The following is a 27,269-nucleotide window of genomic DNA, read 5'->3' as shown; positions in this document are numbered from 1 at the left end:
TGTCACAAAAAGATGCTGGCATCCTACTTGCTTGCCCTCTTCCTCTCTAGCTTGCTCGGTCTGATGGAAGCCAGCTGCCATGTCATGACTGTCCTACAGAGAGGCTCACTCTGTAAGACTCTCAGACAGAGCTCCACCCTACAGCCTGCGAGAAGCTCAGACACACAGTCAGACAGCCCATGAGGACCTGATCCTTCCAACAACCACTTGAGTGAGCTCAGAAGTCGATCTTCACCTATTCAAGCATTCAGATAATATCATAGCTCTGGCAGCCCCCTGATTGCAGCCAGAAGTCCCAGTAAGCCAAGCTCATATTTCTGACAGAGAGTGTGAGATGATAGATGTTTGTTGTTTAAGCCACTGAATTTTGAGGTAATTCATTACACTGACATCGAGAACTAACATAGTCGAAACAGTTGCTCAACATTCATTTATTTATTCAATGAACATTTATTGACTGAATGTCTTTGTGCCAGTCACTATGACAAAGAGAAGATAAGCAGATGAGACTATGACATGGGCCCCCTTCCCTGGAGGAAATCAGTCTGGTGAAAGACATAAATAGGTAAATAGATACTATACAGTATCTATAATAGAGATATAAGAAAAAATTATATGCCAATTTAAAAAAAAAAAATTCTATTTGAGAAGGCTTCACTGACTAACTAACTGCAATTTGAGTTAGACCACAAAGCTTGAGCACGTTAAGACACTGGCAAGTGGCATTGATTCAGTTAAAGCTGCTACTTCCAGGAATCAAACAAAGGAGGCTGCATGCAATCATTTGGGAACCACCTATATGAAATTAATAGATAAAGGCATGAGAGACAGTAAGATCTCTTCAGATAAAAAGCATATGGAGAAAACCAAAGACCCAAGACTCATATAGGTAAAATAAAGGAAGACAATGTTTGATTGACATGATGAATAAATATGGGGCCATGAAGTGTTTGTCAGAGATGACTCGGGGGAAACAAAATCATATAACTGGAAAAAGCCTGCTGAAGGAGATAATAATTTTAGGAATTGTTTGAATCATGCAATGAAGATATTTGGCCATATGAATAGGAAATAAAAATACTTCCCAACACCTTTGGTAAAATGGTGCATTACAGTTTCTACATAGTAGAAGTAATTATTTTTTCAATATTAACAATTTAATATCTGAAATCAGAACAATTGGTTACCAAGTTAATACAGTATACAGAAACTAGGTTTTTTTAAACTTTGTGATCAGTGAGATATATAATTTCCTAAGTTAACTTAAAACTACAAAACGAACTTTTGAGCAATTATAATTTAATCACCTTTAAAAAAACCAATTTCACTAAGGTAAATAAAAGCACAGAACCATGAAAAAACTCAATAAATATTGGTTGAACTTAAAACCAAACATCAGTAAAATCTGTGCTACCTAAAGACTTAAAAGCCTGAACTTTGAGGTAATAAGAGGGTCCTGGCTCTTCTACTTAATGGATGACTCTGGACAACTAATATAATACTCAATTTTCTTATTTGAAAAATAGAGATGATCATAACTACACCTTCAAAACCAGATTTTTGTGAGTTCTTATTAGGTAAGGTATGTGAAAACACCTGAAACATTTAAACCACAATACAAAGCTACAATATCATAGTCATTAAAATTATTTTTCAAATTACAGCACCTTAGCTTTCTATTTAACTGACAAAAAAAGTGCATTTTGATTTTTAGCCTTGACATATGGCAATAAAATATGAATTACACATTGGATTCACATGTAAATGTCAGGAAAACTTCCCTGATTTTTAATCTGAAATTTATTCCATATGGAGGATCTGTTGCATTGCTAAAGGAATTTAATAAACTGATCAAAACCATGAAATAAGGTTTGCTGCATTTACTTTATCTTCTTTTACACAATGGCTTTTTCAAATCTGTGTGTGTTACCTTTGCCTCACAATGAGAAAAGACCTTTTACTGAAGATCATTTGCTGTGTGTATTTTGGGGTTTTGTTTACACTTGACATTGAATTAATATATTCCAATTCTCCCTCCAATTGACTTGCAAGATTATATAGTTGGTTAAAAAAACAAACAAACAAAAAAGCCTGCAGGTAAGTCAGATAATAAACTGCAATTTAGCAGGCTATTAATCTTCTGTGACAAATAGGAATCAGAAAGTTGCACAGAAATTGGACTACAGCATTCAATAAGGCATTCAGTAGTGAACCAACATGTCACTTCCTCCACCCTATTCTGTAGGCTTCAATGAAGTAATGGAAATTTTCTTCCTCTAATTGAAGTTAGATAGCACATTTCTTTAAAAACATCCTTTTCCCACAAGAACACATAGGAAAGGATATACATAATACATTAAAAACACCAATTAGCATGATTTTCTCTAGCACTACTCAACAGTAGATGAATAGGAGAGAAAAGGTGGCTTGTGGAAAGACAGATGATCAAGGAGGGAATGACTGATCTGAAATAGGCAGAGAATGCTTTCCAGTGCGTTCATAACTTATCTGCCTATTCACCCTGTCCCTTTACTTTTAGCAAAGACCACTTCAAAAAAAAAGTGGACTACTGGTAGAAACTCACCTATGCTTACCCCTTCCTCCAAATATGTATACTTGTGTCTACTCACCTCTTATCTCAAAGACTGGTACTTTCTCCACCTTTCTAAGGAGAGCACCTCTTCCTATGTCCTCTAGCTAACCCTCTTCAGCCTCCTTGATTTTGCTTCATCAATTATTCACTTAAAATTTCTGAATCTAGGCTGTCTTTGACCTCTCAATCATTAAGCACACTTAAGTTTCCCCACCATCTTGTACATATTTCCTTACTTTTGTCATTCCCTCAATCTACTTCTTTTACTTAAGAATCACTTATATTTGCTCTTTACACTTCCAATTTGATTTGTCTATCCATTATAATGCAGCTGTCAACTCTAATCCAATTGATCTCATTTAGATCACCAATGTCCTTCTAACCTGACCCAATGGGCTTTTTTCAATTATATTTCTAATTTACACTTCCAATTTGATTTGTCTATCCATTATAATGCAGCTGTCAACTCTAATCCAATTGGTCTCATTTAGATCACCAATGTCCTTCTAACCTGACCCAATGGGCTTTTTTCAATTATATTTCTAAGTTTGCCTAGCATTTGACACCATTGCTCCTCTTAAAAACTCCTCTCTTGCTTTTTTAACACAATTTTTTCCTTGTTTCTTTTCTGATAACTCCTTGCCTTTTTTCTTCAATTTCTTTATGTTAGTTATCTATTACTGTGTAACAAATTACTGTAAAATTTAGTGGCTTGAGATAGCAAACATTAATTATCTCAGTTTCTGTTGGTCAGGAATTCAGAAGCATCTTGGGGAAGGGAAGACAAAGCATTCCGGCTCAGGGTCTCTCATAAGGTCGTGAGACACTGGATGTGGCTGCTGTTATCTAAAGGCTTGAATGGGGGTAGCGGATCTATTTCCACGATGGTTCATCCACATGGCTGTTGGCAAAATGTCTCAGTTCCTCTCTAGCTTTTTACAGATGTCTCACTTCCCCACTGGCTATTAGCAAGAAGCCTCAGTTCCTAACCCCATGGGTCTCTCCATAGGCTCCCTGAGTGTCTTCATAACAGATAGCTTCCACCAGATCAAGCAATGAGAAAGAGAGTGAGACAGAGACAGAGGAAGCAGCAGCAGTACCTTTTATGCCCTAGTCTCTGAAATTGTACACTGCCACTTCTGTTTTAGTTTTATTTCTTGGAAGTAAGCCGCTAAGTCCAGCCCAACATTGAAGAAGGAGACAATTAGACTCCATCTCTTAAGAGTATCAATTAATTTATGGACAAATTTTATACTACCACAAACTTCTACATTTTACTTCCTGAATGTCATTGGTACTTAGGGGTCTTACCTTGGCCCTTTTACCATCTCACTTTATTCACTCTCTCTGGGTGATCTCACTAATTCCCATGATTTCAATTGCCACTTACATTGTGGGTTAGTCTAAAATCATTATTTCTAGACCTGGCCTCTCTCCTAAAAACCATATTTGTATTTTCAACTGCCTATCTTACATTCTCACCTAGAAAGCCAACCTGGCCTGTCCAAAACTAAATTTGTTTTCCTCTCTCCTTGCTCCCAATTGGGCTCTTTATTCTATATTGTCAACCCTGTTACCCAAGTTAGACAATGTGAAATCATCCTCAATTCCTACCTCTCCTTCTCACTTCTCACATCCTTTGATATAGATATATCCCTACTGTTTATGCCTCTTTAATAATGCTCAATTTATTTTCTTCTCTCCATCATTCCTCTTTGCATCATCATTCCTCTTCAAGTCTACTACAGTAGCCTAGATTTTACTGTACCTAGTCTCTCCCCATCCCAACTGACCTTTTGTCCGATTTATCTTGGCTAAAATAGAGATCTGAGATCAGATATCTCTATAAAAACCTTGAATGGCTCACTAATAACTTTAGTTTGAAGCCCAAGCTCTTTAAAGTGCTAATATGTTTTTAGCTTCATCTCCTGTCACTGTTTCAACACACCCTCACCAAGTCATTGTCATTCCCTGAAAATGTCGTGTACTTTTACACACTTATATATTTGCACATGCTATTTCCTCCGCCTGGAATACCCACTACTCTGTGCTCTCCTTGGCAAACTCCTATTTCCAAAGTTCCAACAGCACCTCCTCTGAAATACTCTCTCTGATTTCCCTTAGTGAGAAGTCATTTTACCTATGATGGTTCAATATCATCTTTCACATACAAGTACTGATGTCATATCTTTGTCATCCATAGGTTGTGAATGTTTTTAGCATGGTTTCAGTTTCAAACATTCTGTCTTTATTCTCCTTATGGAGAATTTTTTTTTTTTTTGGCAGATTTTTTTTAATTGAAACATAATTTACTGTACATATCTGTGCGTACAACATTGAATATCAACACCTGTGTGCAATATGTGATACTCACATCAGGACAATTAATATATTCAGCATTATACAGGGTAATCACCTGTGTGCAATATGTGATACTCACATCAGGACAATTAATATATTCAGCATTATACAGGGTGAATGATTATTCATGGCCCATTACCAATTTCTTGCTAAACCCCACTCCCTTCCCCTTTCCCACCTCTGGTAACCTCAGCCTTGCAGAACTTTTTTTAATCTCTTCTGATTTTGTGTCGCCAAACTGCATCAGTGAAGAAGGCAAAGTGCCATTTCAACCACAAGGCACAAATAAATATTTTACAAATGTTTATACCTTTTTCGCTTTGCATTTCCCATTCCCAATTCCCTACAAACTCCAACTCACAATTACAAACTGACATTTCATAATAACCAGCTAAGGTGACATTAGGAAAAGTGGAAGAAAAGAAGCTTACAAATGTGTGTGTACACCCATTTAGAGATGTTTATCTTCATAAGTGTCATCTCTTAATTTTGTCCTTTTATTGTGGCATCTTGGCACTTAGTAACATTCCTATTATTACTGAAAAATTCCCCTAGATGGATGAAGGTGCTCATAACAACTTAGTACAGAGGATTTTTATTAAATTCATCTTCAATAGATAAGACATATACAAAAACTAAATATACTCTTACAGAGCAAATGGGGAAAGAACTCTCAGTTCTCACCTGAGTTCTCAGCCATCATTTATTTTTTAAACACATTTATTGAGCTCCTTCAAAAAGACACGTTGTGTTAGGCACTATTAATGCAGTGGTAATCAAGACAGCCAAGGTCCCTGTTCCCATGAAGCTTACATTCTAGAACAAGAGACACCCAATTAAGAAATGAAGAAATAAGAACACAAAATAATTACAGGTTGTGATAAATGTGTAATTAAAGAAAACGGTGATGAGAGAGATTAACTGGGGGGTGGAGTGTGGAGGTTCTTTAGATATAGTTGACAGGTATTTGGAGGAATTGGCATTTGAGCTGAGACCTGCAGGATGAAAATGAGCTAGTCATATGGAGATCTGGGGGAAGAACATACCCCAAAAAGGGAACAAGGGCAATAATACGCTAGATACAATACCCTAGTCACAAAAAAAGACCCCTCAAAAAAGCACATTATCAGCATGTGGCAGTATCCATATGTACAAGAAAAGAACCATAGGCCAATACAATTTGAAATATCCACTCTTTTCAGATCTCCATGTCTTAAATTGGATGCTTAGTATGATTTTTCCTAATTCTGAATGAGTAGTAACAATTTAAAGCCAATCCAAGAGTCAAAATTACCAGACCCTGTTAACACCCTCCTACCTGAAAGGTTCTTCTGAGTGTCCCTGCCACAGTTGCCTCTTCTCAGTTTCCTCCCTGAGCTGCTTTTTCTATATTTGCCTTTTAAACATTGTTCCCCACATTTCTATTCTTTTTTTGCTATGTAAAATCTTCCTCAAAGTAATCCATTCCCATTGACACCTATATGTTCCAAGCTCTGAGTTTCCAAGTCAAACATACATATGCCACCGGATTTTTCTATATAGATGTCCCATTAGCACCCTAAGTTCCACACAGCATAAATGAGATTCATTCCTTCCTGCCCTGCTCACACACTCCATACATTGCCTGTGTAACCTACTTAGCACCATCATTGATCATTTCCACATGCTTGATCCCTGGAAGTCCTCTCCTACCTTCTGACTTCTTCCCCCTCAGCTCCTACATCCAATCACCCAATCTCCTGATTTTACATTCTTAATATTTATTGATGGAAGCTCATTTAGAAATTAATGAGTCAATACTGCATTTTTTACTTCTTTACACTTTAACCTGGATTGTATAGTATCAACTAACACTAATTATGTGTCTACACGTGCCAGGAACTCTAGTGATTCACATGCATTTATATCATTTCATCCTTTCAACAGCTTCAGGAGCTAGCAATGGTATAATTTTCTCTCTTTTAAATGTAAGAACACTAAAGGTTTGAGGTGTTCAGCAGCTTGCCTAAAGGCATCTATATAAATTGAAGGGAGAAGATTTAACTCACATATTTCTGATTTTAATATCTGATCTTTAAAATGCTATGTCTTTGAAAAGTAGTAGAAAATTAGCTTTCATAAGAAAAGATTAAGCATTTAACTTTACAGTTTTTTTTCTAGGAAAAAACTTAACACTTTAAAGGTTTCAGGATTCTGGGATAACTAGCACTAAACCCAGCTACATAGGTGATATGATGTTCAATCCATTAAAATTGTGGTTCTGAAAGGTGCTCAGGTGGCAAACACCAGAAAGTTGTGGGGTTATTTGGGAAATTTAAAAAACTGATACATGTAATTTTATTAAAAACCGAGGTATAATGTTTCTAACATAAAATAAGACTATTTTACATAATATCCCCACGTGATTTTGAATGTATGTAAAAAATTTTATAATCACGTGAAATGTTTTATCCATTACTATTTTTTTTTTATCTACTAGCTGAAAACTGCTAATGACCTACTAATTTTTTAAAGACAAAATGTGAGGAAAGAAATCTTAAAACTGAAAATGTATATATTTTTTGTGTATGAATAGAAAGACATCATCAGTTTAGCAGATTATCTTAGTCCAACTTACTGAGCACTTCCATATAATTTGAGAACCACTGCAAAATACGTTTATTAAGCACCTCTTATGTTTAAGAAAACATACAAGAAATTACTGGAAAACAAAGAAGAATAAGATAATCACTAGCCTCAGGCAGTTTATAAACTTACAGAGAAGGGAAAATCCTTATAGCATTTAGATTTTGTGTTCTAAAACTACATACACGTATAGAAAATTTCTATTCTTGATACAGGCAAAAAATGACACTATTGTAACTACAGAATAATCAACAATGTAAAATAAAATGATGATGTAATCAATGTAAAATAAAAACCTGTGTATATGTACATGAATAGCCTTTGAAGAAGTTTAATAGGGTGACACCATCAAATCTATACATCAGGGAACTTATTTTCAGAGTAATGAATTGTAAAGAAATTGAAGCAAGAAAAACAATTTAAGAGGCACTTGTAACATAGTCCAAGCAAAATATGTGGCCCTGAAATAAGGTAGTAAGGGGATGATTTGAAAGATACTTCAACAGGTAGAATCATTAGGACTTGACTGGATTTGGAGGTTATAGGAATTGAAGACAGCTCACCAAAGTTTCTAGTTATGGTACCTAGATGGAAGGTAGACAGTTTTTGTTTGGGGTTATAATCATAAAGCTATGGAAAGCTCTATGCATGAGAGGTAATTGGATGGGGTGTGAAGGTGGGGAATAGGAAAAGTTGACCAAAAATGGCGAACATAAACTGAAATAACAGAAGATAAAAAGCAGGCATTGGGCTGAGGAAGGCATGAATGCCTTGTTTTGAATTCAAAGGGACATGGGAAATCATCAGAAAGAAACTAATTAGTAGGGAAATGACATGATTGATGGCAATCACAGAAAATGACTTTAAGTTCAGTGAAGCAAAACATATTTGGAAATCGTACATCTTGATTTCTTGACAAATGCCATAATAACTATTATCATAATAGCACCAAGACATATTTCACATGGAAACAGATAAGTCACCCACTTAAGTCACACACTTAAGAAAATTTTATGTCAGTGTAGGTTGAAGGGAAGGTCTACAGTATTTTAACTCAAACTGACAAGTTAAAAGAGATTTTACATGCTCTGCTGAAACACTGGAAAATCTTTTGTAATAGTTTATTTAGGAGGAGAAAAAAATGTCTTAAAGGAGACTGCATGTCAGAAGTATTTTGAAGCACTCAATATTTAAATCAAAGTACTTTCTAAAATGTACTGCTTCAACCCCTAAGATCAGCACTTTATATGGCCATTCAAATTAGTCTTGTCTTCGTGACAAGAGTTTGCACTTTATATGGCCATTCAAATTAGTCTTGTCTTCATGACAAGAGTTTATTTAAATTAGTGGTCTTGCCTATAGACACAGTAACAGTAAAACCCACTGCATAGTTTGGTCCTTTACCAGTCAGAGCCTATATTTAGCTTGCTAGGGCTGCCATAACAAAGTACCACAGGCTGGGTGGCTTATTAAACAATAGAAATTTATTTTTTCATAGTTCTGAAGGCTAGAAGTCCAAGATCAAGCTGTCTGCATGGTTGGTTTCTTCCGATGCCTCTCTTTGGGCTTGCAGATAGCTGCCTTCTGGATGTGTCTTCACATGACTTTTCCTCTGTATGCAGGCATCCCTAGAGTCTGTGTCCAAATTTCCTCTTCTTATAAGGACACCAGTCAGGTTGGATTACGGCCCATCCTGATGGCCTCATTTTAACTTAATCACTTCTTTAAGGCCCTACGTCCAACTACAGTCAGGTTCTAAGGTAACAGAGGTTAGGGCTTCAACATAAAAATTAGGGGAACACAATTCGCATAACAGAGTTCTTGGTTGCAAACGACTAAAATCAACTCCAAGTAGAAAAGAAATTTATTGGAAAGATTACTCATAGAATCTATAGGAAGCCTGGAAAATCAGGCTTGGAAAACAAAAGAAGCAACAAACAATAGCAAAGAATGAAACTAAGGTTTAATGTTAAATTAACTTTGGCCTAAACATCTCTTCAGTAATCGTAAACTGTAACCTAACTTGATGTGTAAACAGACTGTAACCCACTCTTGTAAAAAGTAGCTTAATCTCAGCCAATTACAGGCAGACCACTGTTCAAACCATGTTCAAATAAGGAAAACACCCAGTTGTTACCAATCCAGCTGTTAATGTACTTCACTTCCAATTTTCTGTATGTCACTTTCTTCTTTTCTGTCTACCTAGGCATAGGAGGGAGACGACAGGCAGAACCTACCTGCTCAGTCCTAAATTATGTACCTAGGATCTGGCTCTGCAGAACAAGGAAGAGGTAGAAACTTGTCTCTTTTCTTTAAAAATGGAAATTTTAACACAATGGGTGTAGTGAACTGAATTATATCCCCCCAAAACTCCCTGAAGCTTGAACTGTGTCCCCCAAGTTTTTATATATTAGAAACTTAGCCCCCACTGTGATTGCTAAGAGGGTAGGAAATCCTATTATGGTAACTGAAAAGTGGAACCTTTGAAGAGGTGATTGGACTTTAGGACCATGCAGGAGTGAATGAATTAAAAATGGTGTTCAGGGACATGGTTCTGAGGGCTTTAAAAGGAGAGTCTGTCTTCCTCTTGCTCTCTCTCTCTGCTTCCACCATCTTGCAGTGTAAGACCCCTGGGTCACTACTGCCACCACAAGATGGACTTTGGACTTCTCAGACTCAGAAACATAAGCAATAAATTTCATTTTCTCTATAAATTACCCAGTCTCAGGTATTGTTATAGCAACACAAAACGGACTAATACAATGGGTAATCCCTCCCACACACACAGGAAGGACTTTAGGCTGCTGGGTAGCAAAAAATAATTTCTATTTCAGTACCAAATCTACTGTCTAGTGACTCAGGCCCAAGAAATACATTCTGATGTACTCTAACAGACTATCATAATGGCTACATCCAAGGCAGTAAATTCATAGCCTGTCTACCAAATCAGACAGACAGGTATGGCACTATTTTTCTCTAAGTTCTTTTATGGTGAGCATTTACCTTCAGGTTGACCCTGTTCCCATTATTTCCTAATGTATTTCACTTATTCTGTCACTCAAGTTTATATCTTTGCTTAGCTGAGCATTTGAATTTGTAACCCTTGGAATATTCCTTCTAAGCTTTGTTTTGCAGAAGTTTAGTTCGAATTATAAAGTCAATAAAAATAGGAGTAGAAGGTATAAAGTTCTTAGTTTTGCTTCCATTTGCAATTGGGAGACCACACACACACACACACACAAAGCATTTATCTTATTTCAAAAAACAGTGAATTCAATGAGCTGGACTTCACTATTTCTAAAATCTATGAAAACATGAATGTATGAGGGGAAAGGGCTATTAGAGCAGGTACTATATTTAGAAACGTATATTTCCACCTGAGGCAAGGATGGCTCTGTTTTCTCTACCTGGATTACAACTTCAGGGACGAAACAAAAGCAAAGGTCAGAGAGAGGCAGAAGGAAGTTAAGAATTATGACCCTGGAGCCACTATTGTAACATTATAAGATTCTAGATTCATTGTAACTTCCCTATATTTGTTACTTATAATTCATCAGCTTCATAATAATGACTACCAACAAAATTCTTCAAAAAACAAAGACCCAAAGTGTATCTTTGGAGGAACTAACAAGAGAAAGTTAAGGCAACTACATTACACCACCATAGAAAGTCTTAAAGGAGATGATTCCCAAATAATCTAATAGATGATAATACTGAGTAAAGAGAGAAGCAGGCTGCATCCCTCCATCCTGACAAGAACTACAACAATTGCAAAAAAATAAATAAATAAACAAGGAAGAAAATAAGTAAAAGAGAAAAAGAGCAGGGAGGCCATCAACCTGGGAAGAAGCCCAGATGAAGAAAAGTTTATATATTATTTATTTTTATATACTGTATACATAAACACACACTACATACCTGGGATTTTTTGACATTATCCTATGTAAAAGTTTGCTAAGCAAACAATCAATTGCACTACTTTAAGGGGCTTATAGTTTTCTCCCTATGCAAATTAATAAAAAAGATTAAAAACTCTTATTTAGAAAGAGGATTCTTGGCTCTACAACGCTTCGTAACAAAAACAGTTTAAACAATAATCATGGGACAAAAATAACAGCCAAGCACTGTACATTTTAAAAATATAGTATTTTTAGTTTGCACAAATATTAACGGGTCCCATTCACTTATTCATCAGGTACCTTTTCGAACAGGATCTACTTTTGTAACGTTAGGTGGTAGGCATACAGGCTTTGAAGTAAGACTGCCAAGTTTAGAATCCCTGGCTCAATCCTTAACGTGACCTTAGCTATCTTTCTTCCCATCTATGCTTCATCTATAAAATGGGAACAGTAGCAACTCCTACACCTCCGTGTTGTCATAACTTAATGAAAATAATGTGTGTATTGTGCCAAGATTACCAAACACTTAAACTAAGTTTGGTTACTTTCACATTATGAAAGGGTTTTTAGGAATCCTCTACGCACTTTCCTAAAGTCTGAAAATAACTTGATAAGAAGTACTTCAAAGGAGTTTAAGTGTCCCATTCTCTGGGACGCCATCCTTGGCGCTCTTCAAAGGAAAGAACCCTTCAAATGAAAGGAAACGTTTTACATATTTTCATAATCCTTCCCAAGAATCTGAATCACTTCGCATTCGGGGACCGTCCAGCTCCACCCTGACAGGGCACAAGAAGTAGTAACTGGATAACCTGGCTCACGGAGCAGACCAGTTGCGGCGGCTGTTGACTGGTCACTCAGCACGGGGAAGGTACAGACGATCATTAACCCGGTCGGCAGGAAAAGCCTCCGGCCAAAGCGAAGATGGACGAGAGTCACCCATCCTCAGAGGACGCGGAGGAAGCACTGACGGCTCGTGGGCCCCAACCAGCTCGCCCAGATTCACCCTCAGACCTGTTGAAATCTAGAGCGGACCCGGTGAATGAGCGACAATACATTTCACGTGCAGTCACTTTCCCACGTCCCGTCCGGCCCGCTCCTGGTCGGACGCGGCGGACGCCCACGCGCACGCGCACCTCCGCTTCCGGGCGCCGCTCCTCGCTATCCACAATGCTCTGCGGCACCGACCTGTCGCAAAGGCCGCGTTTCGGCGGCGAATAAGCGACTCGCTCTCCGTGTGGTGCGGCGGCGACGGCGGCCGGGTCTTCCTCCACATCCTGCCGCGGGGCCAGATCCCCTGACGGTATCCAGCTGTGTTTAAGTGTGGCCGGTGCCACTTGCCTCCGCAATGCCCCCTAAGAAACAGGCTCAGGCCGGGGGCAGCAAAAAGGCGGAGCAGAAAAAGAAGGAGAAGATTATCGAGGTGAGTAACCCCCCCTCCCCCACTCACGCCGCGAGCCCTCCGGAAAGCAGCGCCTCAGCTCCTGGCTCCCTGGGGCTCCCTTTTACATTTTCCGGGGCCAGGTGTCTCTCCCATCGGCTCTGTCCCCCACTCACGCCGCGAGCCCTCCGGAAAGCAGCGCCTCAGCTCCTGGCTCCCTGGGGCTTCCTTTTACATTTTCCGGGGCCAGGTGTCTCTCCCATCGGCTCTGAGTCCTACTGCCTTTTCTCCAGTTCCCTGATGACGCTCGCTGCCTCTCATTGCTATAGTGACGCTGCTGGCGCCCCGGCACCTGGGCTTTGCCTCACCGCCCACACGCCCGCCTTCACCCACTTGGTTGCGAAGTGACCCCTTGGTCTGTGACAGGATTTTGTCCTTCGCTAGTCTTCTTAGAATTAGAAACGTTTCTAGATTTATGTTTAAAGATATACGCTGAATGGGCTCGGACTAGAGTTTTTCTGAAAGGCCGATTGATAACTGGTCTTTGTGTTCCTTATTTCTTTACCCATCACCCAAGAGTAGTACTGTTAATTCTTTCAAGTCAACAAATTGCTACTTGACGGCTTTTCTGATCCACTTCTAAACTGTTTAAAGTCGCATGAAGAGAGGAGATTTCTTTCAGGTGGCAGCTCAGAGTCTTGTACATTGAGTTTGATATATATATTTTATGTATGTGTGTATTAGATTGCATAGAATAACGCTTTAAAAGAGGTGGTTTCAGTGTGTTAAGTCCCATACCCCTGCTTGGTTTGATACATATATTCGTTTAGCGCGTTGAGCCTGTAGCCCTTCAATGGCCGAGGAACGCTATCTACGTTCTTACTTGTTTTGCACTTGTTTACCAACGACTGTGTCACGGAGTTTCCTTAAGAGAGCGTTTGATATTCCAAAGAGAATATTTGACATTCCATAAACATATAGCAGCCAACGAGATATTTCTTCCCTCGATTTCTGCTGTTAATCCTCCTCTTAATTAAAATAAATAGTGCCTCATGTATTAAAGCCATGATCATTTTACTGCATAAGGTGTATCTGAAGAATGGATAGCCTTTTATGGAATAGTATTTTTTTATTAAAACACGACCAAAATAGATGTTGGGTGTTTTGAAATAAGATGTCTTATAACTGGTTATTGTTTTTTAGTACTCGGTTATTACAGCCTTGTAAAATAGCAGTGAAAGCTCTCAGAGTTTTGTTGCACAAACCTAATTAGAACTTATCTTTGTCAAATTTCACATAATTTTTAAAGACTGCGATTTAAGTAAAATGTTTATGAAGAATTCTAGTAACCTTGGCCAAATTCCGACTCTGAAGCAGAACCTATATGTTCTTATTGCTAATTTGTACTATTTAATCCTGTCGCGAAGTACCATAATCAAACATTTAGAAACAAAATGATTGTTACCGGCATACCTGTGTTTACCATCACCTTTTTGAACAGTCTGGATTCCTAGCACTTAGGTAAATCTCTGGAGATGATGATCTGATGGCATTCAGTACAATGTAAACAAAGGGCATTTTAGGGATGTCGTTTTATTTGTAAGTTTTCTTTACTGAGATTGATTTAACATAGTAGACCATGATATAAAGTAAAGCTCCCACATAAATGAGAAATTAAATGTTTCATAACAATTTAAAGTACACTTTATGCATTATAAAACTTTATATACAAGGATAGTTATTTGTATTATGTTTAATTGGTAATACGTGAAAGTTATATCATCCCGTCAATTTTAAAATGATACACTATTTTTAAGCTAAAGAGAAAGCAACTTTAGTTTAATGAAGATACCTCCAAAGAAAAATGCAAAACACAGCAACTACATTCTCTGACATAAAAATATCTTAATGGAGTGGTGAAATTAAGCCTGTCTTTGTTTTAGTTTTTTCCACATTTAAATGTATATGATGAGCCTTTTTTTAAAAATGGCAGTAAAGTTTTGCAAACTCAAGTGTGCTGTATTGATGTTTGCTACCACTGGAGAGTTACGGTAATATTGCCTGTTACAGTGTTAAGTTATAGCATTTGTGAAATTAGATTTATAGAGAATATTCTGTTATCTAGCCTGGTTAAGAAACAGTATATTCTGCTTTAATAAATACTATATGCAACTTTTTTTGTTTGTTTTTTAAACTTCCCTTAAAGCTCAGCATATCCCAGTGACTATTGCCAGAGGATAAGGAAAGGTAGATCGGACTTAACTCTCAGCTCCCCAATCAAGTTTCATCCAGGACAGTAAAATTTCAACTACAAATTGTTCTCATTATCAAAACATTTAAAAGTTAAAGTAAAATATGTTTTGTGACAAACTTACAATGAACATAATTGAAACCTGATTCAAACTGGTTGTTGATCTCTGTGACTATCATAACTTGTGAAAAAATAATTCTTTAGAGTCTATTTTGACATGTAAAGACTAATACTTATTTAAAAGTCTGGTTAACTCTGGGAGGTTTTATAGATATATGGCCTAAAATTTTAAATTTGTAAAAATTCATAGTTAAAAAGAACATATGCTTTTAAGCAGCACTTTTGAATAGATTTTAAAATAAATGGTTGGCCTATTTACCTCTCTCCTCTTCTGTACCTCTCCCCTCTTCTGTACCTCTGTTGCTTCCACTGCCACCACTGAGTGGAAGCTTACTGTGGAAAAATAGCAAAGTGCAGATTTTGAAGTAAAGAGCATGAGAGATAGCATACTTCAATGAAAAGATCACCAGCTTTAAAGTCAGATAGCCTTCCTTTTAGGCCCATATTTCAAATTCCTAGCTCTGTAGTTTTAGACAAGTTACATGACCTATCTGAACCACAATTCTCATCTGCAAAATGGATTATTACAGAGCTGTGAGTTAAGTGAGATAACATATGTAAGTGCCTGCCATATGGCATACATACTTTGTAAATGACACCTATTGTTATTATAAATATTATATTTTAAATAAGAACTACATAGAGAAAATAATGATAGACTGACCTATGCTGTCTATATGGTGCTTACTTCCTGCCCACCTGAAATTATTTATTTATATTGCCTTCATTTTTTTTTCTTTCCCTCTTTAAACTCCCCCAAATTTTATGAACTTATTTGCATTAATAAGAATTTTCTTTCTTAAATGAAAGTATCAAAGAGGGTTATGGCTCTGTTAGATATTCACACATTAGTCTCAAATGGCATTACTATTTGCTTTCTTATAGGTAAAATTTAATACCAAATTGAAGTGAGCATTGAGCAATTAAAGGTTTGATTATGGAAAAAAGGGGAAATAATCTTTGGATTTAGGGCAAGCAAATAAAAGATATCCAGCTAAGGACTTGTAACAACAAGGAAGTAGTAATAGTGACGTATAGAAACAGGATCCAGGTGTGTAAGGATGGTGAAGGTGAAAGAGAAATTATTGGTTGCCAATGAAGAACTTTGGCCAACAGTCGAGGTCGACTGTTTATTACTTGAAGCTAGATTAACCAGTTGTAGAATATCCACTGCATGGAAGGACAACAGAAATATATTAGTGCATTTGTGGGGAAACTAATGAGGAAAAACAATGTCAGCCTCTGCTTACCCTAGTGTCCCAACACACACACACACTTTTGGAACTTTATTAATCCAGAGAGGACCACTTAGAAAGTGGTCCAGCCAGCCCCCTAAGTTAATGAGGTTTCTCTGGGAGCAGTTTTTCATGGTGGAAAAAAAAAGGACTGCTTGAAGTCAAATATATCTTGATTCAGATGTGATCTGTCGTTTATTAGTTATCACCTACTGGGCCAGACAGTTTTCAATATTTTAGGGAAAAGGAAAGAACAGAGACACACAAGCCATCTACAGATCGTACATTTACATAGCTCCTTCAGCTCTCTCAGTGAGATAAGTATTATTCAGACCCAGGAATTCTGACTCCAGAGTCCTTGCTGTGAACCGCTGTGCTACAGTGTCTCTTTGTAGTAAATATTTTAATTTTCACAACAATCTTAAAAGGTTAGAGACCCACTATGCAAATAAGAAAACTGTAGCAAAAAGGCTAATTACCCACCTGTTTGGGATTAGAACTTGGTCAGTTTGACTCCAGAGTTTTACTCTTAAATTTTTCCACTGTATAGCCTGCCCCTTATTAGCTATGTAACTTCAAAAGAATTGTTGGACATTTCTGAGTTTCCGAATCCACATTTACAGAATGGGCTAACAGTATATTAAAGGATAGTTAAGAGGGTTCAATAAAGTATGTTCAGGAGTTTATGTTTAGTGAATATTAGATAAGTAAGTGTTCTCTTCCTCTGTGGAAAAAATAATTTCTGAACTCTAACCTAATGAGGGATTCATTTATTATCTCTTTAAACTAATTATGTGCTAAAGCAGTGTAATTAAACCTGAAAACTTTTTCTTCTGGGATCTGGAGCTTATATACCTCTACCGAAAACTGCTGTTGTGAATGCTTCTTTCTAGTTGGCCAGGTCCCCTTAGGAGACTTTTTTCTTTCCTCTGTATTCATGTATCAGTATCTACCTTGCTATTTGGCCTTGTTTATTCATAGTTTGCTGCTTCTGTATAGTTACATACGGAGCACGGGTTGACCCCAGTTTACTTTTCTCTAGCAAGGCATCTATAGATACTGTTGCAATTTGATCTTGATTATATTTTTACCAAAGTCTCTTCTCTCTCCCATTAGACTCACTTTTTGTAAAAAGAAAATATGGCATTTTACACTCGGTTGCTGTACGATGATCATTTCTCCCCATATGTCACATTACCCTTGACTTTCTTTCCTTCTAATTGGATTGAATGTTAAACTTTCTTTTCCAGAAAAACAAGGTAAGCCATCCATAAAAAAACTTAACGTAGAGAATTTCAGTTTGTATGTGCCTCCTACTACTTTTTTTCAGCCTCTGCTTACCCTATGTAAGGCTATACAAAATTCATGTAGAATTTTGTGATATGTTGGGATATTAAAACACAAAGCAGGCATTTAAGGAAGGAAAGCAAAGTTTTGGTATATGGATGGATATAGATGTCATGAATAAAGAGATATTTCTCAATAGGAAATAACCTTTTAGAACCAAAATCCTCTTGAACCTTTTGATCTTAAGAATATTGAAAGATCTGTTTTATTGGTTTTGAGAGGCTGTAAAGATTATATAACGTTGAATGTTTTCAAATAATTTTCTCAATACTGTTGCTATAATACTTTCTTCCCATTACCCTTTTACTTCCCTTAGTAATAATACGAAATAAAGGCTTTAGAATGGCCACTTAATTTATCTCAGTCTACAATAAATGCCTCTCAGAGGGTCTCAGGTTACTTTCAGAAGTAAAGACCTTTTCGCCTCTTCTTCCTCTCCGAAACCGTTGTCTCACAAGACAATGAGAAAGACTTAGAGTAGAACAGTCAGGACTGAATGCCCACCCAAGAGTGTGCCATTGAGAAGTAAGTGAATTTGCTCTGTAAAATTCTGGAAAAACTCAACTAAGGGAGNGGGGGGGGGTTGTTAAAATGTGGGCCTGAAAATGACCACTAAGGGGTGTCATTTTCACCTTCTCCCACCTGCCCTTCTCCCACCTGCCCTTTTCTCCTGTCTTAGAGCCAGGCTATTGTCCTCCCAGCCAGAGGATCCTTCTCCAGAGAAACAGAAGAGACACAGAAAAAAAGGATTTCAGATACTTGAATTTGGTGGTTTCCTGTCTGGCTTGCTACTCATTCACCATAGGGTGAAGCCCACTGATCAGGCCTGCTGTATTAGTTTCTTAGGGCTGCTATAACAAATTATCACAAACTGGGTCATTTATAACAGCAAATTTATCATCACACAGTTGTGGAGGCTAGAAATCCAAAATCAAGGTATTGGCAGGGTCATGCTTCCCCTAAAGGCCGTAGGAAAGAACCCTTCCTTGCCCCCTCTTGGTCTCTGGTGGCATCTGGCAATCCTTGACATTCCTTGGCTTATAGCTGTGTCGTTCCAATCTCTCCCTCTGTCTTCACATTGCCTTCTCTCTGTCTTTGTGTACTTTCCTCTTCTAAAGGCACCAGTCATTGAATTTAGGGCCCACCCTAATCATCTTAAGTTATTACATCTGTAATGACCTATTTCCGAAAAAAGTCACATTTAAGGTCCAGTGGACATGGATTTTGGGGGGGGACACCATTTAACCTACTACAACCCTCAAACACACAAACTTGCATATACTTGTACAATGGCTTCTAAATGTTATTAAATATGAATAGATACCAAGGATCACTGTTAATGCCCAGCACATAATGAGTATTTCATAAGTGATAGCTGCTAGTTTATTAATAATATTCCCAAATTATTATATTAATAATGTTTGAAATTTAAATAAAGCATTGCTTTTTAATTAGATATGCTTCAATTTTAATATTTCCATTTTAACATCAGCTAAGAATGTATACATTTCAGTAGTTTGGTTTCTTCATTAAATTTAGTTGGTTTTGACAGGATAACTTTATTACCCAAGAAATCAGTCCAAACATAAAGTATGTTCTTCCCGTTATGCAGTATTCCCCAAAATGTGTTCAGCAGAGTATAATCTCTTAGGATACTGTGATAAAAATACATTCTGAGGTGAAGTAAGATTTGTAAGTGCTGCATACTGTATCCCTTCTGGTAAAGGCTGTGAGATATCTGTGCTTAAGAATTAAGAATCCTATTTAAACAAGAATTCTTCTAAATTTATTTGACGTTGGACTTCATGTGCTGATATAACAACTCTACACACCCTGTAGAAATGGTGAGTCGGAATACACCCTGGAAAAAGCATCATAGAATAACAGGTTTAATGATGATAGTTATAAGTTTGTATTGACCTGTGAAGAATCCTGGGTGATGTTTCAAGGACGCACACTAGCCTGACTTGATGTGTTAGTGTTTCGCCTGTCTTTGTATAATAACATAAGGAAGAATTTTTTTTTTTTTTCAGCTGGTAGGTGTAGGGATCTGAACCCTTGACCTTGGAGTTACAACACCACACTCTAACCTACTGAGCTAACCAGCCAGCCCAGGAAGAATACTTTTCTTGTCAATCAATAAAGGAAAGATGATTTTTAGACACCATTGGAAAAACAAATACTAGTATAATTTGCTAAGATACTTCTGTGTCCTTTTTCATTTAGGACAAAACTTTCGGTCTAAAGAATAAGAAAGGAGCAAAGCAACAGAAGTTTATCAAAGCTGTCACTCATCAAGTTAAATTTGGTCAACAAAATCCACGTCAGGTAAATTATTTAAATTTCCATATATTCTTCTTATGGATATAATATTATACAGCATCTGTTACAAATAAAAATATTTGGTATTAAAATTGTACTTCAAAGTGGAATACTACTGTAAATCTTTTCCATCTTGACTTTCTTACTGAGCAGTACCTCTTGGATGTTCCTCCAAGCCATTTTGATATAGCTCTCATTTATTCTAATAATGGCTGCATACTCTTCCGTAATAGGGGTGTGTTACATCCATCCATTTCACTGTTTATAAGTGAGCACTTTGTTTCCGGTTTTCTGACACTAAGAACACTCCTACAAGAAATATCCTTGTACATGTGTTCTTACATGTGTTTGTGCTTTAATTTCTGTGGCATAAATTACCTGATAACAGACTTTTTAGATGAAGGGGAATGGATTTCTAACTTTATTAAATTTTCTTGATCACTTTCCATAGATACTATAATACTTCACATTTTCATTTGCGGTGCATGTGTAATAGGTGCTAAAGTTCTTTTTAATGTTTTCCAATCTGAGAGGTATAAAGTGATACCTCATTTTTATGTTGTTTTCCTCACTACTAGAGAGTATGTTTTCTTATGCTTAGCTGTTTGGGTTTATACTTGTATGAACTGCATATTCATTTCCTTTGCTTTTTTGGTTGTTTGTCTTTTTATTGTCAGTTTATGAGGGATACCTTTTGTCTGCATTGCAGATATTTGTGATGTTTCAGTTATACTTTGTCATATAACAATGTTTAGTTTTTATATTGCCAGATGTATCTAGCTTTTTAAAAATACGGTTAAAAGATGTCCCCTGCCACTGGATTATGCATGTTTTTCCTAGATTTTTTTCTAGTTATTTTAGTTTTTACAGTCTACAGTTCGTCATATAAATTTATTTTATATGTCAAGGTTGTTTTGTTTTAAGTGAATAGCCACTTAACCAGCATCATTTCTCTCACTGAATTGAAATACTATTGACATTATATTAAAGTCTCAAATATGTTACAATCTATTTCTGAATTCTCTTTTCTATTTATTGTCTGTCCCTAAATCAGTATCACATTAGTTTTTATTATCGTGGCCTGGTAATATATTGTTAGCCATTAAGGCAAGTCCTTTCCCAGAATGTTGCTCCTTTTCTATTTTTCTTGGCTGTTCTTAGACATTTATTCTTTCATATGAATTTGAGAATTATTTCATCCATTGGCATTTCATTCAAAAAAATTTAGCACTATTTTCTTCAGAATCTTTAGACTTTTCACTCCTTAAGATTTTATAAACATGGATCTTTATTTTTAAAAGTACTTTTTTTCCACCACCCCATCTCCTTTTTCTTAACGTATGGAAATTATTTTTTCTTTTTGTTTATTTTTAAATGTAGGAGGAAGGAAAGAATTTCTCAAACGTTTACAGATTTTTTTAAATCTGAGCATATGAAAATATATATTTATGAGATGGTTAACCCCTATCTGAAACAAATTTCTCTCGCTCATGCTGTCTACAAATCATTACCCCAACACTTTCCTTTTACTTCCTAGCCTGAGCCTAGAGTCAAAAACTATTGTAAGCTGCTAACCTAACAGTCTGGTTTAATAAAAATCTACACTCAAACCTTAGTATCAGATAGATATGGATGTGAATATCTCTATTTTTTTTTTTTTTCCTGACTGGTAAGGGGATCATAACCCCTGGCTCGGTGTGGTCTGCACCACGCTCAGCCAGTGAGCTCACCAGCCATTCCTATATAGGATCCGAACCCGCGGCCTCAGCACTCCCAGCACCGCACTCTCCCGAGTGAGCCACGGGACCGGCCCTCTCCCTGNTTTTTTTTTTTTTTTCCTGACTGGTAAGGGGATCATAACCCCTGGCTCGGTGTGGTCTGCACCACGCTCAGCCAGTGAGCTCACCAGCCATTCCTATATAGGATCCGAACCCGCGGCCTCAGCACTCCCAGCACCGCACTCTCCCGAGTGAGCCACGGGACCGGCCCTCTCCCTGTATTTTTTGTTACATGATCTTAAATTATTTAGTGACACTCGTCTTTATCTGTAAAGTGGAAGAGTGATCATCTCTGCTAATGTTTTTCTGGTGGTTAAATGAAGTAATTTAAATCTTCTGGCAAATATAGATGCATGAGAAAAATTCACTTTCTTCCCTTAGTCCTTTTTTCAGTCCTATTCCCTCTAGTACTCAGTGTGTCCTGGACTTTTTCTTCTAGTGGGAGATATTTTGAGTGGTGATTTCACATTTCATAGACATAGGAAAGCCATAAATTTGTGTTGGCAGTTCGATTTGGTAGTACATTCAATATTATATTTTTGATACTTTCTTGGGGTAACTGGTCTTTTATCTGTGAACGTGGGGGTACTTAACCACCATATATAACTTGAAATGAGCAGCAGTCCTGCTCCTAGAGCTGGACATGAGGTGCCCTGCCATAGGCTCTGTGCTGTACAGGACAGCCCTGTGTGTCTTCTCCAGACTTCTCTCTCCCCACAGGTAAGGAATCAGTGAGGCCAGGGGGATGTGCCCACCCAGATTTTGCACCACTCCTCCCCACAACAGCTCTGAGCCTGCTTTCAGGGCCTGCAAAAGCTTCTTCCTTATGCCCATCCCCATCTAAGGTACACTGTGCTGCCAATATGGGTAAGGTAGCCAAAAAGAATGGACAGAGCCTGGATTCATACCATTTCCTCTCCTATACCGTCTACTCCCCCCACCTCCCCCACAAGGTGGGATGAACTGTGGGTGGGAAGAGGAGGAGCCAGGGACTGACTCTTACATTACTGCCGTGCTTCACTTTGTAACTCCATGGAGGCCTAGCATTTTAAATTTGAACCTGTTCTTCCAGGTCATAAGGTGTACTTGTCAAGTAGGAGTGCAAACCATATTATTAAAAATAAAGTGACTTAATTTTTTCTTTTGAGGAGCCAGGGACTGACCCTTACATTACTGCCGTGCTTCACTTTGTAACTCCATGGAGGCCTAGCATTTTAAATTTGAACCTGTTCTTCCAGGTCATAAGGGGTACTTGTCAAGTAGGAGTGCAAACCATATTATTAAAAATAAAGTGACTTAATTTTTTCTTTTTAAAAATGTTTTTTTGTTTAAACACATCTACCATATTGTCAAAGGCAGGATTTGGGATGTCTTTGACCTAGTTATATACTATTTGGCTATTTCTTTCCTAAAATTTCCTCTCCCTTGAACACTCTTTTGTCCGGGTTTTCTATCTACTTGTTTGGTGTTTCTTGGTCTCTTTAATGTACTTTTTAGGTTTTATTGACCCATTTAATATTGATATTCTTTAAGGAATTGTCCTCTGCTCTTGGCACTTTTTTATGCCATTTTAAAAATGTTTTTTTGTTTAAACACATCTACCATATTGTCAAAGGCAGGATTTGGGATGTCTTTGACCTAGTTATATACTATTTGGCTATTTCTTTCCTAAAATTTCCTCTCCCTTGAACACTCTTTTGTCCGGGTTTTCTATCTACTTGTTTGGTGTTTCTTGGTCTCTTTAATGTACTTTTTAGGTTTTATTGACCCATTTAATATTGATATTCTTTAAGGAATTGTCCTCTGCTCTTGGCACTTTTTTATGCCATCTTTTAGTAATCTCATACACAACCAAAGTTTTAATCAATTATTATCTGTAAGCTGCTATTCCCAAAATCTTAATATCAAACCAGACCCTCTCTGGTTTCAGTGGAATCAATATCCATTTCCAAGTGCCTTCTAAATAGCTCCACCCAGATGCTCTGTAAGCATCTGGTACTCAGTGTGTCCAAAACAGCTCATCTCCACCTCCTATCCTGAAACCTGTTCCTCTTGTATTCCCTGTCTTGTTTAACAGCACTAACTATACATATGATAGTCCTGGACTCCTCCTCTTCCTTTGTACTTCATATTTGGTCAGTCGCTTAGTCCTATCAATTCTGCCTCCTGAAGAGCTTTTTCTGTCTCCTTTTCTTCATTCTCACTACTAATGCCTATTTTAAGCTTCTTTGTTTTCTTGCCTACAGTCATTGCAGTAACCTCTTTGTCTTCATTCTTGGATTCCTTGTCCATCCTCCACAAAGCTGCCATCCTGATATTTATAAAATACAACCTGTCACTGGTTTACTTTAAATCCTTGAGTTGTACCCTATCACCTACTGATACACAAACTTCTCACTGATGTTTCTCATACTTTGTTCTTCTGGTCCCTGTGTCTTTGCACTGGCTGGCTCTTTCTGCATTCCTTTTCTTGCCCCTCAGTAGAACTTATCCGTAAGGTTATCAGCTCAGTCTAATTTTCTTAGGCATATAGGCATTCTTTTTTCCCAAGTGCTATGTATTATGGTTGTTGACATGTCTGTCTTTCTACTACATTCTGAGCTTCTTTAAATAAGCATCATTATCTTTTCATCTTTGTATTCCTTGTCATCTGACATAGGACCTGACATGTAAATGTTTGGATGAATCCTCTAATCATATTAGGTATGTAAATCGTGTGCCTGGAACTATATTAAATGTCATGTTTTTTTGTTTTGTTTTGTTTAATCTCCTACACTGACCTAGCCCGGTGTTTTTCCAAAAGGGCACTATAACCCTTTATGGTATTTTGATGGTACAGTTCATTATTGTACATGACTGTACATTTCAGGATGTTTGCTTCTCTCATCTTCAAAATGCACCCTACATTTCTAGGGAGTGGGTTGTTTTCACAGAAGAACATCTTAGGTGAGAACCATTTGCTAAAAATGCTGGGCATGTAGTAAATGCTTAATAAATGCTTGCTGCTTTAAGCTTTTGAGTATGCTTTTACTAGGCATGGTACCATTTGTAGACCAAAAAAACAAATTAATTACAAGATTTAACAATTTTAATAGTTTACATATAAACTATAAACTATATGAATATAAATACATATAAATATACAAATGTCTTTATTATGTTACTGATTACTGTGTAGTGAAAAGAATTTTGTAAAAGTCAGATTTACATTTTAACTTGAAAATATTATAGGTAGCACAAAGTGAAGCTGAAAAGAAACTAAAGAAAGATGATAAGAAGAAGGAATTGCAGGAACTAAATGAGCTGTTCAAACCTGTAGTTGCTGCTCAAAAAATAAGTAAAGGTAAATAAATTTCAGAGGGGTTATTTTTATCAAATATAATTCACATTAAAAATTAGTGATTTGTTTTGATGTTTATTTTCTTTAGATAAGCCAATTGTGTCTGCTATGAAAATGGTAATCCTGTATCATTGGCTTGCTTATGGTTCCTTTATATAGGCACACAGCTGTGTCATTGTACAACTATAACTCCAGCTGTTAACCCCACACTTAAGACAAAATTAAGGATTTTTAGATAGTCTACTGGTTGTCTTTGGTAATAGCCAAGACAAAGTTATAGTTGTGTAAAATTATAAATCCCAATTTTTTAACAGCATTTCTCCATTTATACCTGTTCCTTTTTTGCCTCTCACTAGACAAGTGACTATAGAATAACCTGTGTCTTATTTGGTTTCTCATCCCCCTTTTTCATAAGAATAAAAGAAACAAAAACATTAAATGCTACAGAAGGAACTTCAAAGAAAATGTCTTAATCATCACCTATAAATGATATTTTCCTCTTACATCAGTGGATGGAAAGTAGCAAGTTAACAAAAAGTAATTCCATCCTAGATACAAGCTGTACTATATTGCCTGGCAGATTGTTATACAAATGCCATATGCTATTTCACATAGGTGCAGATCCTAAGTCAGTGGTGTGTGCATTCTTCAAGCAAGGACAGTGTACTAAAGGAGATAAGTGTAAGTTCTCTCATGACTTGACTCTGGAGAGAAAATGTGAAAAGCGAAGTGTTTACATTGATGCAAGAGATGAAGAACTTGAAAAAGGTATTTTTTTTAACTCTCTTTTAAAAATAAATGCATATTACTTTTGGTTTGCTATTAAGATATTTGTAACTTGTAAAAAACATTTCAATCTTCGTAGAATTATGTTCGTAAAGAATAATTAATTGAGTTTGTTGTTATCTTTTATAAAATGTGAGTTTACCACATTACACCATTTGATTAAGTAAATGAAGATGCTTATAAATGAGTGGTTTGTTTTGGATTTGACTGTCACTCTTTTCTTCAGTTCTACCTTCTCATTTTACTAAACTACTTGGGAAGCTTTGGTCAATAATCTCACAACACTGTTTATTCTTACCTTTAGTGTTAGGTCATGAGTCTTATAATACAAATTTCTGTCTTTTTAAGGAGATATACGTTAGGGAAGCAGTAGATAAAATTACAGTATGTAATCTTCATATCTATTTTAATTTAGATACTATGGATAATTGGGATGAGAAAAAGCTGGAAGAAGTAGTGAACAAGAAGCACGGTGAGGCGGAAAAGAAAAAACCAAAAACTCAAATAGTATGTCCTTTTCTTGAATTGAGTTGCTGTGGTATTTATTATTAGAATTATGTGGCAAGGTATTTGCTGCTACTTTCTACTGGATTATTCTTTAAGTTATTGGAAAATCTCATTTCATCAAGATAAAGTGCATCCTGCTTTATTTTTGGAATTTAACAAAATTAGATTCTTGTTCACGGTGTTAGGTCATGAGTCTTATAATACAAATTTCTGTCTTTTTAAGCAGATATACGTTAGGGAAGCAGTAGATAAAATTACAGTATGTAATCTTCATATCTATTTTAATCATGGCATTAATTTTAGGATTATTAAACAAGATTTTAAGTACAAGCCTCCTGGCTTATTATTTTTATAAGATTGAGTTATTAAAAATTCTTAAGCGGTTCTCAGATTGATTGAACTTATAGTTTTAGATCTTTTCCCTGATATCTTTTTTAAACACCATTATACTAATCATTAACATATGCGTGGAAAGAGCCATCTCCACTCCAGTTTTTCAGTTATTCTTTCTGCTAGTACAGAGGAACAAGTCTGATTGAAGAGGATCTTCAGTGACTTATCTCTGGCTCAGCACCAAAGACAGTTTTATTCTATAAGTTAGCAGACTTGGCTACTGAGAATGATATGGAAATGTTGAGATTATTGGAAATATTAGATTTAGGTTGTATATTTCAAACTGTATCCATTTTGCCACATGTTGGATAATCTAAATGTGTGGGAATTTTTT

At 36.7% G+C, this 27,269-nt stretch overlaps 1 protein-coding gene across 1 annotated transcript in view; it reads left to right on the top strand.

The window, feature by feature from the left end:
- Positions 1-12,713: 12,713 nt before the first annotated feature.
- ZC3H15 (zinc finger CCCH-type containing 15) overlaps positions 12,714-27,269 on the top strand; it is a 26,221-nt gene continuing 11,665 nt past the window's right edge. The window contains exons 1-5 of the mRNA XM_008586828.1: positions 12,714-12,898; positions 20,036-20,137; positions 25,141-25,252; positions 25,865-26,017; positions 26,451-26,542. Coding sequence (XP_008585050.1) covers positions 12,824-12,898; positions 20,036-20,137; positions 25,141-25,252; positions 25,865-26,017; positions 26,451-26,542 — 534 coding nt within the window. The 5' untranslated portion in view covers positions 12,714-12,823. The remainder of the gene's footprint in view (positions 12,899-20,035; positions 20,138-25,140; positions 25,253-25,864; positions 26,018-26,450; positions 26,543-27,269) is intronic.

The sequence above is a fragment of the Galeopterus variegatus genome, unplaced genomic scaffold (genome assembly GCF_000696425.1).
Source record: "Galeopterus variegatus unplaced genomic scaffold, G_variegatus-3.0.2 Scaffold4141, whole genome shotgun sequence".
NCBI lineage: Eukaryota > Metazoa > Chordata > Mammalia > Dermoptera > Cynocephalidae > Galeopterus > Galeopterus variegatus.
This window is presented reverse-complemented; position numbering and strand designations above follow the sequence as displayed.